Source organism: Cheilinus undulatus, linkage group 3, assembly GCF_018320785.1.
Source record: "Cheilinus undulatus linkage group 3, ASM1832078v1, whole genome shotgun sequence".
In the NCBI taxonomy this organism is placed as follows: domain Eukaryota; kingdom Metazoa; phylum Chordata; class Actinopteri; order Labriformes; family Labridae; genus Cheilinus; species Cheilinus undulatus.
The window spans coordinates 23,737,083-23,750,673 of record NC_054867.1 but is presented as its reverse complement, the minus strand read 5'-3'; the positions used below and the strand labels follow the sequence as shown (position 1 = coordinate 23,750,673).

The 13,591-nt window shown below is 42.6% G+C and overlaps 1 protein-coding gene across 8 annotated transcripts in view; it reads right to left on the bottom strand.

Moving 5' to 3' along the window:
- LOC121507228 (calmodulin-binding transcription activator 1-like) overlaps positions 1 to 13,317 on the bottom strand; it is a 76,458-nt gene extending 63,141 nt beyond the window's left edge. For all 8 annotated transcript variants that reach the window (XM_041783446.1, XM_041783442.1, XM_041783449.1 and 5 more), the window contains exons 1-3: positions 13,203 to 13,317; positions 11,155 to 11,250; positions 5,414 to 5,517 (exon numbers count right to left, since the gene is read on the bottom strand). In XM_041783446.1, the coding sequence (XP_041639380.1) occupies positions 5,414 to 5,517; positions 11,155 to 11,250; positions 13,203 to 13,227 (225 nt within the window). In that variant the 5' untranslated portion in view covers positions 13,228 to 13,317. The remainder of the gene's footprint in view (positions 1 to 5,413; positions 5,518 to 11,154; positions 11,251 to 13,202) is intronic.
- Positions 13,318 to 13,591: the final 274 nt, after the last annotated feature.

Here is a 13,591-nt window from a genome sequence, read left to right as displayed (position 1 = left end):
CTGATTGTTTCTGGTGTATTTTGTATAAGGTTACACAAAGATCTTGTAACATGAAACAGGATTTCTTACTCAAACACAAACAATATTTTAAAATGCAAAAAAGAAAACTAGTATTATTACCAACAAATTTATTGAAACTTTGTGCTGACTTCACACAGCAACAGTGAGCAGCAACAAACGTAATGTTTTTAAATTCAAAAGTAAATCTACAGTGCACTGTTAAAACAGCAGCAACAACTGTAAACAACCAACAGCACCACATGGCTACTATAGCAAACTTAATGTTCAGAATAAACGTGTGCTATTGTATAAAAATACAAATGCAGATAATACTATCAACAAAATAAAAACAAGTCTTCAAATATTAAGCAATCATTCAGCATAACAGGATATATTTAGGGACTACTGCAGCAGGAAGCAACAAGTATGACGTTTTCCAACTAGAGATTGATATAAAGGGAAAGCTGCTATTTAACACACCACATTTCCTGATGTAAGCATTCACAATAAATTGAGAAAGGTTTGTTGGAGGTGCCATGTTAGTAGTTGATTTAACTTAGTTCTAGCAGCAGCCACCATCTTTAGAGTCAGCCTCGCTGTCACTCTGTGTAGCGGCTTCTCTGACCTTGCAAACTGCCACAGCTTGCTTCTTTGAATCATTGTGGACTTAAAACAACTGAGTCATGAGTCAAAACACACATTTGAACTGTTCTTTAGGCTGTTGTAATACGAGTTGTAGCAGCTCATACTAAAGCCACAGACAGGACGACAGAGTATGATCACTTCGTGTTGCTGTTGATAAGATATCTTAAAGAGGAGAGAATGCACCTTTAACCTCATGACTGAGCTTCACATGAACCACATGGACACAAACAGTTGATATTTAAGTTGTTATCTGACTGCTCTTTTGTGTTCAAATTAAATAAGATGATGAGTGGACTCAGACTGAGCTATTTGTTACATAGCACCCTGCTAAGCAATGTGCATGGCCCATGGTGCATTCACATACCAGGAAAAACATAGGAATTTGGATTGGTGCCGTCAGTCCAATATCAGATATAAAAGTAAAACACAGGATTGGATTGGATCAGGGCCCACTTGTTTTTGTACTTTCGATATTTATTTAATATGTGTATGTTTTAAGTTGATAATTACACTCTTCAAACTAGCGTTATTCTCTGCAGCTTCCTTGATAAGCAAATAAGTAGACTAATGATACCATTTATGTATTATATTGTAATGGCAATGGCAAATTGCAATATTGTCCAGTATAACTGCAATCGCACATTAATACCAAATCATTCAGCACAAGTTATGACACAGGATAATCTATTGCTTGTGTTTGCTCAAAAGGACATAAGGCTAGGAACTTAGAAAACAAACAAATGTTAAATTGCAATTACAATATTGGGAAAAAATGCAATTGGATTATTTTCCCAAATTGTTAAGCCTTACTGGACACCTGACATGATGATTTTTTGGGGGGTTTATTTTGTCTTACAAGTTTGGAACCACAGACAGTTGCACTAACTGTGTCTTACTACCTTGTGATACACTACACAATCATGAACCATTTCTGCCTCTCACATGTAACACTGATCACACCATTAGGAGAAACATGCACACCTACAGACCCACACACACACACACACATAGCCAATCTGTTGCCCAGGCAACACTAGCCCTTGATGCTCTCACATAAACAGAAGAGGCAGATGGGGCAGTGGTCTAAAATGTATATGCTTTTTTGATCTGCTTCTCATTCAGGCAATCATGTTAGTGTCATTGCAGCGGCACAGCCAGACACAAGCGTGTGTGAACTGTTAACTAGCTGCCTCCACACCATGCAGCTACCAATTTATCACTGCACGGTATGAAGGGAGTTTAACAATAAAACACAGCATGTTAAATATAATATTATTTCAATAACTTTAATACCAAAATAATGTCATCTTCTATTCCGCTCCATTCTTGCATTTGAGCGACATGTGGGTCTGACTTGCATGCAGAAGCATTGTGGCACAGACGGCTGTCGTCTGAGTGATGTTCTGAAGTCTGTACCAATCCGTTTGACAGTTGCGTCATTTGAATCATAGTGGGGGGGCTGCTCTGAAGTACAAGCCTTTAAAATGCACATGAGAATCATGCAATGAATTGCACATTCACATCCTGTGTGTGTGTGTGTGTGGGGTGTGTGTGTGTGTGTGTGTGTGTGTGTGTAAGAGAGATAGAGAGAAGGAGAGAGAGTATGTGCAAGTTTTCTAGTTTTAATTTAAGCTTCTGAAAGACAATTTTACCCAGAATTCAACTCTGCCTGGCCTCTTAAAATATGAGTCAGGATGTCAGGGGTCCCCAGAAGAGCAATCATATCTCTTCATGAGCTGGAGTCACAGGCTCTAAAGTTTGTCTTTGTCTACATTTCAAAAAGTTTGATTATTACAGCACTCCGAAGAATGTGCTGAAACCAAACAACAAGTCATTCCCGATGGGTGGATAAAACACGCTCCAGCATCAGTCCGTCCACCTGAGTGTGGTTTGTTATCTAAAACTAGTCTATAGTCTATTACCATGGACAGATACACATACACCCCCAATCTATTATTGAACAAAAGGCTCACGCCTCTGCTCAGCCCTTCAGGGAGGAATCCATCCCTCCATCCCAGAATAATTTCACACATCAGTAGATACACAAAAGAGAGAGAGAGAGAGAGACAGAGAGAGAGAGGGAATGAAGAAAGGAAAGAACAGAGAGGAGGAGTGGACGGGGCTCAGCTCTGTGCTGGTGCGAGGCCAAGGTGTCGGGAGAACCATGTGTGACAAAACAGAGATCAGTGGATCAGAATCACATACATCATGTGAATAACTCTTTTATGTTGCATGTTAACTACATCACAGGCTGTACAAACTATCACAGGTAGTTCAAAATAACAATAAATGGAATAAACTGTAGGCTACACTCCTGTCATTTAAAAGTAGTCTAATAACTGAGGAAAACCTAGAATTGTAAATGCAGGTATTTGCGTAACTTTCTTCCAGATGAACAAAACCCATACCACATTGTGACCCCAAAAACATGATACGGGCCAAACCGTGACCTTTGTGAACTGATACACCTTACTTACAGACAAGCACACGGCAGATAATCCTACCTCTAGTGTATAGATATCTAACACAGAAGATGAGGTAAAGCAAAAACACTACTTTGACTCTGTTTGTAAGCATATTAAAATGAAGAATGCTATAGAGGCAGCAAAAGAAAACAAGGACCAAACAGGTGCTCAAGTGTCCACACACCAAATAAATGTAGGGTGTTTGTCAACACATCACCATTCTTCATAAGCCACATCTAGATCACAATATCATACTAACACAGACATAAGATAAACTCACAGCTTCATAGCTTCAAAGCTGACTGAGCTTGAAATCCGATGCAAGAACTTCTCATACAAACCTTATTTTGGTATAAGATTTGTTGACCAATGTTTTCTATTAAGGAGAATACTATACCTCTGTCTATGTCTACAAAAGGAGCAGATAAAAATCAACAAACATAAAAAGTCAACAAAAACTACAAAATAATCTGGAGTCATGGATAATCCTGACACTCTTGCACATGAGCAGAAACACACAGACTGAAATACATACATGCACTAGAGGCACAGCCAGCGTACACAGAGCTCCCCCTATGAAAGCAGTGAGCAGAGAGGAGCAGCAGACACAATGGAGTGTTTAAGTATGCAGGAAACTTTATGCCTGGGTGGAAGAGGAGCTTTGAAGGAATCCGCTGAGGGACACCCAACCTCCCCCTGAACTGAGCCTGCACCTCCTCATCAGGAAGAGAGAGCCATGGAGAAAGAGAGAGGTTGGGGGGGAGGAGGAACAGATAAAGATAGAGAGGACAAGACTGTAGGTTAGAAGGGAGACTGATGGACAGAACGACGGAGCAGGAGAGGGGGCAGCAACAAGGTGCCTCGGTCTTGTCGCTGTGCTTGTGCACAATTGCTCTTGGTTAGACTGATGTGTGGAAGTCCCTAACCAGCAGCGGTCACGTTGTTCTGAGCTCAACACACACACACTCTTTCTTACACACTCTGCCTATTCATGGGAGCACACTGTTCAGTAGGCGCCGTGCTTAACTCCCAGTATGACCTTCATTGAGATGGATTGCATGAAAAATGTAATGACTTTCCTGAGAGAAAAACCACAGGCCAAATCAGCTTTGCATTGCATAATAATGCTGGACTTGGTAATCAATAACACAAACACACAAACACACATCCATAATGGAGTGCACAGCCTGCACATGGAGAAAATGTCTCAGCAGAGGCCAACCACATCACAATGGATGGAGCAAACCACCAGTGGAGAGCTGTGCAATGCATAAACAAGGAGCTATTGACGATAAATGCCTGCATCCATTTCCAGCCATCAAACACTTCCCTAAGCTAACAGCTTAAGTCTGGAACAAGAACGGAACGGAGAGCTTTTCACACCCAAAATGTTTAGCCCAGGGTTATATTTGGCCCTGTGTAAAGGGTTGTCCCAACCTAATTTGGCCTCATTTTACATCTTACCACTTAGCCAGCAGCACCGTTTCAGTCATCTTTTGTTCATGTTGTAAATATAATGCTAATTTTAGCCCAGAGCGGAGCAAACTCAGCCCTACATTAATGAGCGGTTGCCATGAGCGTATGTTGAACCCTCAAAGTCAAAGCACACTAAAAGTTTTAAAATGTGGTCAACACTGACTTAAATGGAAGCCATCAAGTTACTTTAACATTGCTCTCTGAAGATCAAATCCTCTGCGTTAATGCTCACTGCTTTTGTAGAGTAGACCTCACAGACAGCTTTTCGTTTTTTTTCTCTTATTCTTATTTTGGAGGACAACATTACACAATTCAACTCTAGCCTCATTTTCAAACAAAGCAGAAAAAAGCAACAAGAGCAGAAATGTGCCAAACAATTCACAGCTTTCTATGGTTGCATAGCAACAATGTTAGGTTCAGATAACAATCTTTATCTGACTGACCACAGGGTGTTTGAACCCAGTAACAATCAGCAGTGGAAACATTCAATCTGGTGCCTCATTTCTTGTTCCTCAGCCTTTAAGCCCTGTACAGTTTTAGACCCCTGATTCCTTCACCTGAACACAGGGCTGTGTAGATAACAAAGTGAAGGAGAAAGCTGGAATGTACAGTCAGTGGGATTTTTTTTTTGGCTCCGAGCTCACTTTCTCTTCTTTATTTCTCAGTGTCACAGTTTTAGGGTCCCATAATGAAAAGCTGCCATTGTGTTTGTTTACCTCCTCTTCATCTCTCAATGTGACATTAGCCAGAGATGAGTCACCAGCAGAAAACACTGAGTTCATCTCACTGTCACAGATATTTCCCTCTTGAGTGTATCTCATTCTCACCTCGTTGGTGTTCCAGCGATGGCGCTCCTTGGGCAGAGAGGAACATTTGGGCAGACACTCTAGCAGCTTCTTAGGAAGGTAGATCTTCAACTGGCCAGGCTCATCTAGGGCAGAATCAGAGGTGGGGGAGGACAGGGGGAAGATAAAGGAAGATAAATGAGGGATGAGTGGGAAGAGGAGAGAAATTTTTCATCAGACACTGAGACATGGTGAGTGGAGAATACGAAAACGCAGCATCTATGTGATCTAGAAGAATAAATCATAACAAATGTTTATAGTGAGATACTTTTAAAGGCCCGATGTGACCACAAGCAAGTAAATTTGCTCTTATAACCCTTTCTTTGCAAGTAAACAAACTCAATTAGACATGGTTGCTTTTTGTTATTCCCTAACAACTAAGAGAAGAAACAGAAAATCTACCCATGAACAGTTTTAATTCGCTTCATCTTTATGTAAGTTGTCTAATTATACCTTACTCACTCTTTGATGATTCACAGCGATGTAGACAAGGATGGTTGATGAGTTTGTGGTTAAAAGTACACGGTATAAACAACGGTTAAATAAGTAAGTAGGCCAGAGGGAGTGTTGCTTATTTTAGGACAGCAGGTGGAGGTGCACAGTGCACCTGCGGCCCACCTGGAGACAGGTTTGGATTAAGAAGAATCCATTATCATACATTAACAGTGCATTTGGGTTTGGAAACAATGGAGAAGGCCAATCACCTGGGCATCTCTTTATCCCCTTTAAAAGCAGTGCTCTCCCCACAGTGTTTCACAGACAATTTGATAATGGAACAAAAACGCAAGATAAGGCTTCTTCTGAGAGTTAACTCGTACATGAACTTGAGTCCACAAATAAAGACGTCAAATGTTGATACTCGTAAGTGCTGTATTGTTAAAAATGTAATCACGTTATGGACATACTGAAAGTCCTACATTTTCCCTATTAATAAAAATGTGATTCTTTATTAACATCACATTTTTGCTGATACGCAGTATGTTGATATTTCCAAACTTACTGCAGCCAATACTGAAACCAATATACACACACACACCTTTTTTGAATTGTAAAAAAACACCCAATGTCTCCGGTGAAAAGAGAGGCTGAGCCAAACAGAGCTGAGAGAGTATCTGGGAAGTTGTGGTAGTTGATTATAGTCAACTACAAAAGTTTTAGACTCAAACGTCATCCTTGAGCTTTTCTAGTCTGTTTTTAAAGCACTACACAACCCTGAAACAACACTTTTAAAGGTTTTAAACAGCATTTTAGTAATTACTGATTCTGGGGATTCAGCTGTTCTTATGCATTTCGATCTTACAGCTGCTTTTGGCACTGTGGATCTCAAGATTTTAATTTCTCGTCTTGAGCGCTGGGTGGGGATAAAAGGTACTGCACTGGAGGGGTTCAAGTCTTACCTGGCTGACAGGAGCTTTTCTGTCAGCCTTGGTGATGTCACCCCCTCCTCAGTCCTGCTTTCGTGCGGAGCACCCCAGGGCTCCATACTTGGCTCAGTTCTTTTTTTCTTTCTATATTTTCCCCTGGCGTCCATATTAAAAATAATAATAATATTTTATCTCTGTGCTGATGATGTACAGCTGTATTCATTACTCAAAATAGGATTTTTTTTTTTTTCAGTTTTACTGTACAGCACTTTGGTCATCATCTTTTTCAGTGTGCTTTCTAAATAAATTTGGATTAGATTGGAGTAGATTTGGGGATTAATTAAAAATGTTCAGGGCTCGTGGTGGGCTCCCTTGAGTGTGTGGTGCATTACGCAACCACCTATATCTGGTGGTATGGTTATGTTTTTTGCTGCTATTTGAGGCCAATATATGATTTATTCTGACTACATGTATGCAGAAATGTTTGTATCTATATTATTTTTGGGTCTAATATCTGCTGATACCAATATCTCGCAGATAATATCATGCATCCCCAAGAGGAAGGTTATTATAATTTACATTAAGTAAGTTCCATATTTATTGGTTTTTGTTTGGAAAGATTTGCCAGTGGTTAACATCATCAACTTTACTTTTTGTATGCACTTGAAAAACAGTTGCTAAAACCTGCACTCAGCTCTTTTAAAAATTGTGACTTTTATTTAAGATATATTTTTGGGGCTTTAATGCCTTTATTTGATAGAGGACAGTGGATAGACTCAGAAACAGGGACAAGAGAACTGGGGAGAGGATGCGGGAAAGAGGCCACAGGCGGACTTAAAACTGAGCTGTCCCCATACACGCCATGGGGCACGACCTAACCGCTAGGTCACCTGCATCCCAATTGTTTAGCATTTTTTACATGTAACAACATGGCTGTCATCAAATTTAAAGATCTAAATCTTATGCCACAGATAGGACGAGGAAACATTAAAGTAATGTGAAATGGAGTGACTCACTGTTTATTTTGGTCTTATTATGAAGTGTATTGACAGTGACAAATATATAAACCGCTTTGCTCTTAGGCGATTTAATTGCTGCTGGTGGAAGATTGTTAAATGGATCAACCTAAGAAAACATAACTGGTAGATGTGTGTTCAGTTGTAAATAGAACTATAAGGTTTAAACATCACCGTAACTATTGGGTGCTGCAGGATAAACCATGAAACCGTTCATCTCTATGACAGGGGTGCATAGAGAATCACCAAAATACCAAATAGGTGCAAAGGAGGAAAAAATCCCCCTGCACCTCAGGAAAATACCACTTCACCAGTGGATAGCATCCACACAAAGATAGAGCCCCTGGTGTATATATGTGCGTGTCTGCCTGTTTGTGAGTGTAAGCCCAACGGGTGTGCGGCTCAGAAGTCAAAGGGAGCAAGCACTCAAAGGTTATTGATAAGCATTTGAGTAGAGGGCGTCCATTCATGACTCCCCTGGGAAGATAGGAATTATACTCTACCTGAGGGCAGATGACAGAGCAAGAGAAAAAGAGAGATAGGTGGGGCGGGGAGGGTCAGAAAGGGAGACAGAGGGACGCAGGGACACAATGAGCCGAAGAGAGACGCTTAATGAAGAACAAAAAAGTTATGGAGAAAGAGAGAGAGAAGATTTATAAAGTAAAAAATTTACAAGGACATGAGATGGAACAAGGTAACACAAAGACACAAAGAGAGAAAAGTAGTGTAGCAGGACAGGAGTGGGGGTCTGTGTGCTGGTGTGTAGGTGTCTGAGCATGTGTGTGATTGTGTCAGTAGGAAGTGTGTTCAGGCACGTATGCTCCCCCTAATCAATTATGCATTTATTAATAGAAGGCCTGAGAAGACAAAATTTCAAACAGCTGAACGGTGCAGCAGCTTAGTTAAACAGCTGAATGGTGCAGCTTAGTTAAAGCCTAATTTCTTTTTTAGCAGCACTCCAGCCGCTCTGCTATGAATGCCAATCAGTGTTTAAACCCCTCCCCTCCTGGCTATATCCCCCTCCCCTCCCCCTGCTGTTCTGAAGAATTCTCATCAGAGCCTCGCCTTTGAAATATACCAGAACCACCACATCAAACAAGCCCGTTGCACATGCGTAGGCACACACGCAAACACCCGAACACACATGCACGCTCGTACATGCAAACAGACACATACATCCACTCAGGGCCTGCCGATCAAAGAACACACATCACAGTATTTGTCCAAGAGTGGCGTTTTTCACCAGTGACCTTGGTGCCGAAATCCCTTTCAAAGCACACCTTCATGGACATGAGCGTCGTCTTAACCTCTCCTCACACTCGCTCTCACCGCTGAAGAGGAAGACCAACTTTGCTGATTTGTTGAATGCTGATGAGCTTTTACACCCCAAAGGTTTGTATCTTGTATTTCTAACAATCCTGGACCAGAGAATGTGTCCCCGTTTTAAAAAATATTCAGCCTGGGTACTGTCGCAATCCTCTTTTCCATCTGTTCCAAACGGCTCTCAGTGGGGCTGTACTGTGGTGTGACATGGGGCAAAAACTTCTCTTTCCTCTCTGAATACCCTGGAAAATGAACCATCCTGGAACATGGGGGAAAACACATCTTAATATGGAAATTGAGTGCTGTTCACGTTTATATTCCAAATAATAAAACAGTTTCAATACCTGCGTTGCTTCATGCGAGTCCCACAGCAGTAAGCTGCAAATTCAAAGATCACTCACTCAATTGCTAATCTTGTAAAAAGAGTCCAAATGAGAGCCAAAGCCTGAATGCTGATGTGGAACTGCTGGCTCATTAAGTCATATAGCAGCATACGTGCTAAAAAGTGAAAATGTTAGACCAAAGTGAAACATTGCTTTAGTAGCCTATCAAATACCATAATTTTGACTGGAATCACACAGAAGTGCGGCCTTCGACTGATGAATATTTTACCTCATAAAACTGTCATCTCCATATTTAACACAGAAACAAGCCAATGCCCTTGTGAGATGGTTGTCAGTTAATTATAAAACTCTCCTCAGTAAAGAGAGAGAAAAATGCTCCAAATGCAACTCTTAACTCTCCCCCCTTCTGATATTAGGAGGCGTCAGGGGAAATTTTCACATTTTCCCCCCTTTTCGGGATGAAATTAATGTGACAGAAAGAAAGGCTCATTGCACAGCAGCCAGATAGAGGGATGGGAGGGAGAGATGGGAGGGCAGGAGGGAGCCAGGGCAGGGAGAAAAAGAAAGGGGGGAGCATAGCATGGGATGAGTGAGAGTGCAGGAAGAGGGAGGGAGGGAGAGACGAGAGAGAAGAGGAGGGGAAGCAGGGGGAAGAGGGGGGTTGAGAGATGGGCGTGCATGCTAATTTTATCATTCTGCTGATAAACTTTTCCTCCAGTAATCCTCCAGCTGGGACGTGAGAACAGATAGGAGACAGGGATAGGCTCGGGAAGTCTCAGCTCATATTAAACAGCCATCCCAAACAGAACTCTCTGTTCTATTCTCTTCTATTGTTTTTCACACTCTCTCTTAATTCTTTATTTGCTGTTATGTGACAGTCTGGCTCATCCCTCTTAACAAAATAAGAGGGTCTGGAGCAGGTATGAAGCCATCTGCTCCTTTTGAAATGAAAACGCTTTTTCCACGTACTTTCCCCCTCTATAGCCATAACCCCCCACCACCTCACTAAGCAGTGGGTCTGTCTGCTCCTCCTCACATCTGTTTATTTTCCTCCAATTTGTCCCCCTTACACTCATGCTCTCACACACAGAGGCAGAAACATGCATCTGTGTCATGTCCTCTGGAATCAATAACCAATCAAAGCAATCATTGCCTTTATAGTCCCTTTACCACACCGCAGCAGTCACACACATGCCGATGACACAATAGCACACGACCATGCGGCGACCCCAGATTACACACTCCATCTCACTCCTAGTTTAACCAGGCCCATTGAGGATTATAGATACATAATGCCATGTGTACAGATTAGGTATGACAATAAACTACTGATAGCCAAAGTAAGCTCTGCCTTCTCTATGGCTGTGTGCAGCACTCTATGTGTGCACCCACTAATACTGTACTGGCATGCATGAATAAACATGATGTGTAACAGAGCTGAATTGGAATGACGTCTCAGAAGAGACACAGAGATAGAGTGTGTGTTTGTTTAGTGTGTGTGTGAATGTATGTGTAAGTGTGATCTGTAACAGAGCAGATGAGAAGGAGACCTCAGTTCCCGCATCACATCATTCTGCCAGAAGGCTTTTAGACTTGCTCCCAGAGTCACCCTGCGCTACAGACAAATGTGTATGCGCGCGCACAAACAGTGTGAAGAGTGTTTGTGTGTCTCTTACTGTTGGCGTCAGTGTCGTCACTCTTGGGAGGGGTGTGTCCTGTGTAGCCAACAGCAATCCTGACCATCCGCTCTGGATTTCTTATCTTCTTCAGTCCTACAGGGAGAGAAAAAGAGGCAAAGACAGAGACATATTTAGGAGTCACTCCAGACTTTTTGTTTCTTGGCAGTCGCACGCCTCACCTCGTTCCTCCTCCTCTAAAGCTCAGAAACAAAACTCCAACTGATATGCATGTGGGCTGATCCATTTTCTGATCCACTAACTTGCGTCCATTGTGTCTCCGATCGATTGGCCACAGTAGAAACACTGCCTCCATGTGTGTGACTAACTTGTACCCAGCTTTAGTTTCTCTTCTCTCTCATCATTTCTCTGTTTCCCTGACCACTGTTGCTATGATACAAAGTAGACCAAACCAGCACAGAGGGAGATGGTCTTCCATGCTATATGGTGGATGTTGTTCTTATGCCCACTAGTGTACTCTGCTGATCAACGACACGCACATCTGTGAGAAAAAGTGGATGGCTGTCTCCTGCCTTTGATTCATTTGGCTTTCATTCAGCACATCGGAGGCTCGTAAATTATTACATCCTCCCCTGCACATAAACACAGAAGAATCCCCTGGACTAAAACTCCACATGCTGTGAATGCGTGATTCTGTTTGCGTGTGTAGGTAAAGCACATTATAGGCAGGGGGATGGTTTTAAATTTATGTGGTTCAGTGCATGCTGATCAGCCCATGGGCCATCTGTCTCATCCACAGTTCAACTCTTTTCACGCAACGGGACTCTCAACCCACGGCCTTCCCCTTGCCTCTGGCTACACTCTGCATGCTCGCCTGCACACTTGTGTATATATGTATGTGTGCATTTGACTTTTAAGTGCTGAATATTTGCTTAGAAAGTGCATGATAGTACTTGTGTAGTCTAAGTTATTCCAAAAACTGCCCTGTAGAAAAATCTTGCTCAGCATTGCTCCCTAGTGGGCAGAGGGGTAAAGTCATTAGCATCACTTTGCTGAAAAGAGATCAGAAGAATCAAATAACAATAGAAACTGATTTCTAAGCACTATTTTATTGCTTTGTGTCATTTTAGCCCTTAAATAGCTTAGGAGCCGCCTGTCATAAACAACAATAGCTTTTTATTAATATATTAAGTCAGCACTGTCAACTGGCTAGAAAATAAGGGAATAATTAGAGCAGCAAACCACCACGGGATGTTTACAAACAAATGTCAAACACACTGAGTCAGGACCGATGATTTCATTGACCCTTACGTTAAGATGGTGATAATATTACCATGGTGATTTTGGTCATCTCTTAAATAATTCATGAATGAATAACAAGAGTTTAGTTGAAAGAATTTAATGCCAACATAATATGACCTAAAACTGACATACACACTCCACCCCCCCTCCTCAAATGCAGCCTTATTCTCACCTTCACTGCCTTAGCAACCATAGGAACACATCCACACCAACCTAAACACACACACCACACACACACATCACCACTGGATTGTGACTAAATAAAAGGACAGCTGGTTTAGGAGGTTGCGTGCCTGTCAGGCAAGGAAATCTACAATTCAATGGTCTATTTTGTGCTTTAAGAGAGATACAGAGACAGATAAACACATACGCACATAAACACACGCGCACATACACACTGAAAGCATCTGAATTCCTTCAGCGTGAACCACTCTCATCCTCTCTCATCCCCATCCTTTTATACTAAACGCTTCAAAAGCACTCAGAAACCAGCTGCTCGGGGGAAACGCTGGCATGCATTGGATGGTGAAAAACTACCCTATCCCGGCTCAGAGCCTACCGACAGGACAACTCTCCTTCCGTTATTTATTTGCAGTCGGTTAACCGTGTTCCACACAGTCGCTGGTTCAGCACCAGCGTCCGTGTTTTCGGGACGGGCTAGCAGAAAGGGAAAGCCCTGCCGTTATCTCCCTCCACCGCCATGGCTCCGTCCCTATATCGCCTCGTCTGAACCCCAAATAGCAGGACTCTGCCACCTCAAATAAAAACCGTTATTTCTCTCTTACCTTCCGGCTTGTTTTCGGCAGCCATTTCCCCTCCGCCGCGCGCCTCATCCCTCCTCCTCCTCCTCTTCCTCCTCCTCCTCCTCCTCGACTCGACCTAGTGGTGGTGGAGGTGGTGGTGGTGGAGGGGGGGGTGAACAACGCGCGTGCACAGAGAGGACAGCTCAAGGAGGGGGGCGGGGCAGAGAAGAAGGGGTGGGGGGAGCGAGCCTGCCGCGTTTAGGGACACTATTGGACCAAACGGTGCGGATTGACAGCGGGGATCCGTGATGGTGACTCGCGGAATTCTCCATCCCTCCGTTTTTCCTGTAGACCCCGCCCCCTGACGTACACGCGCAATCTTCCTCTCTTTTTCTCTCTCTCTCCTCTCACGTCACTGAACGACGTCTGTA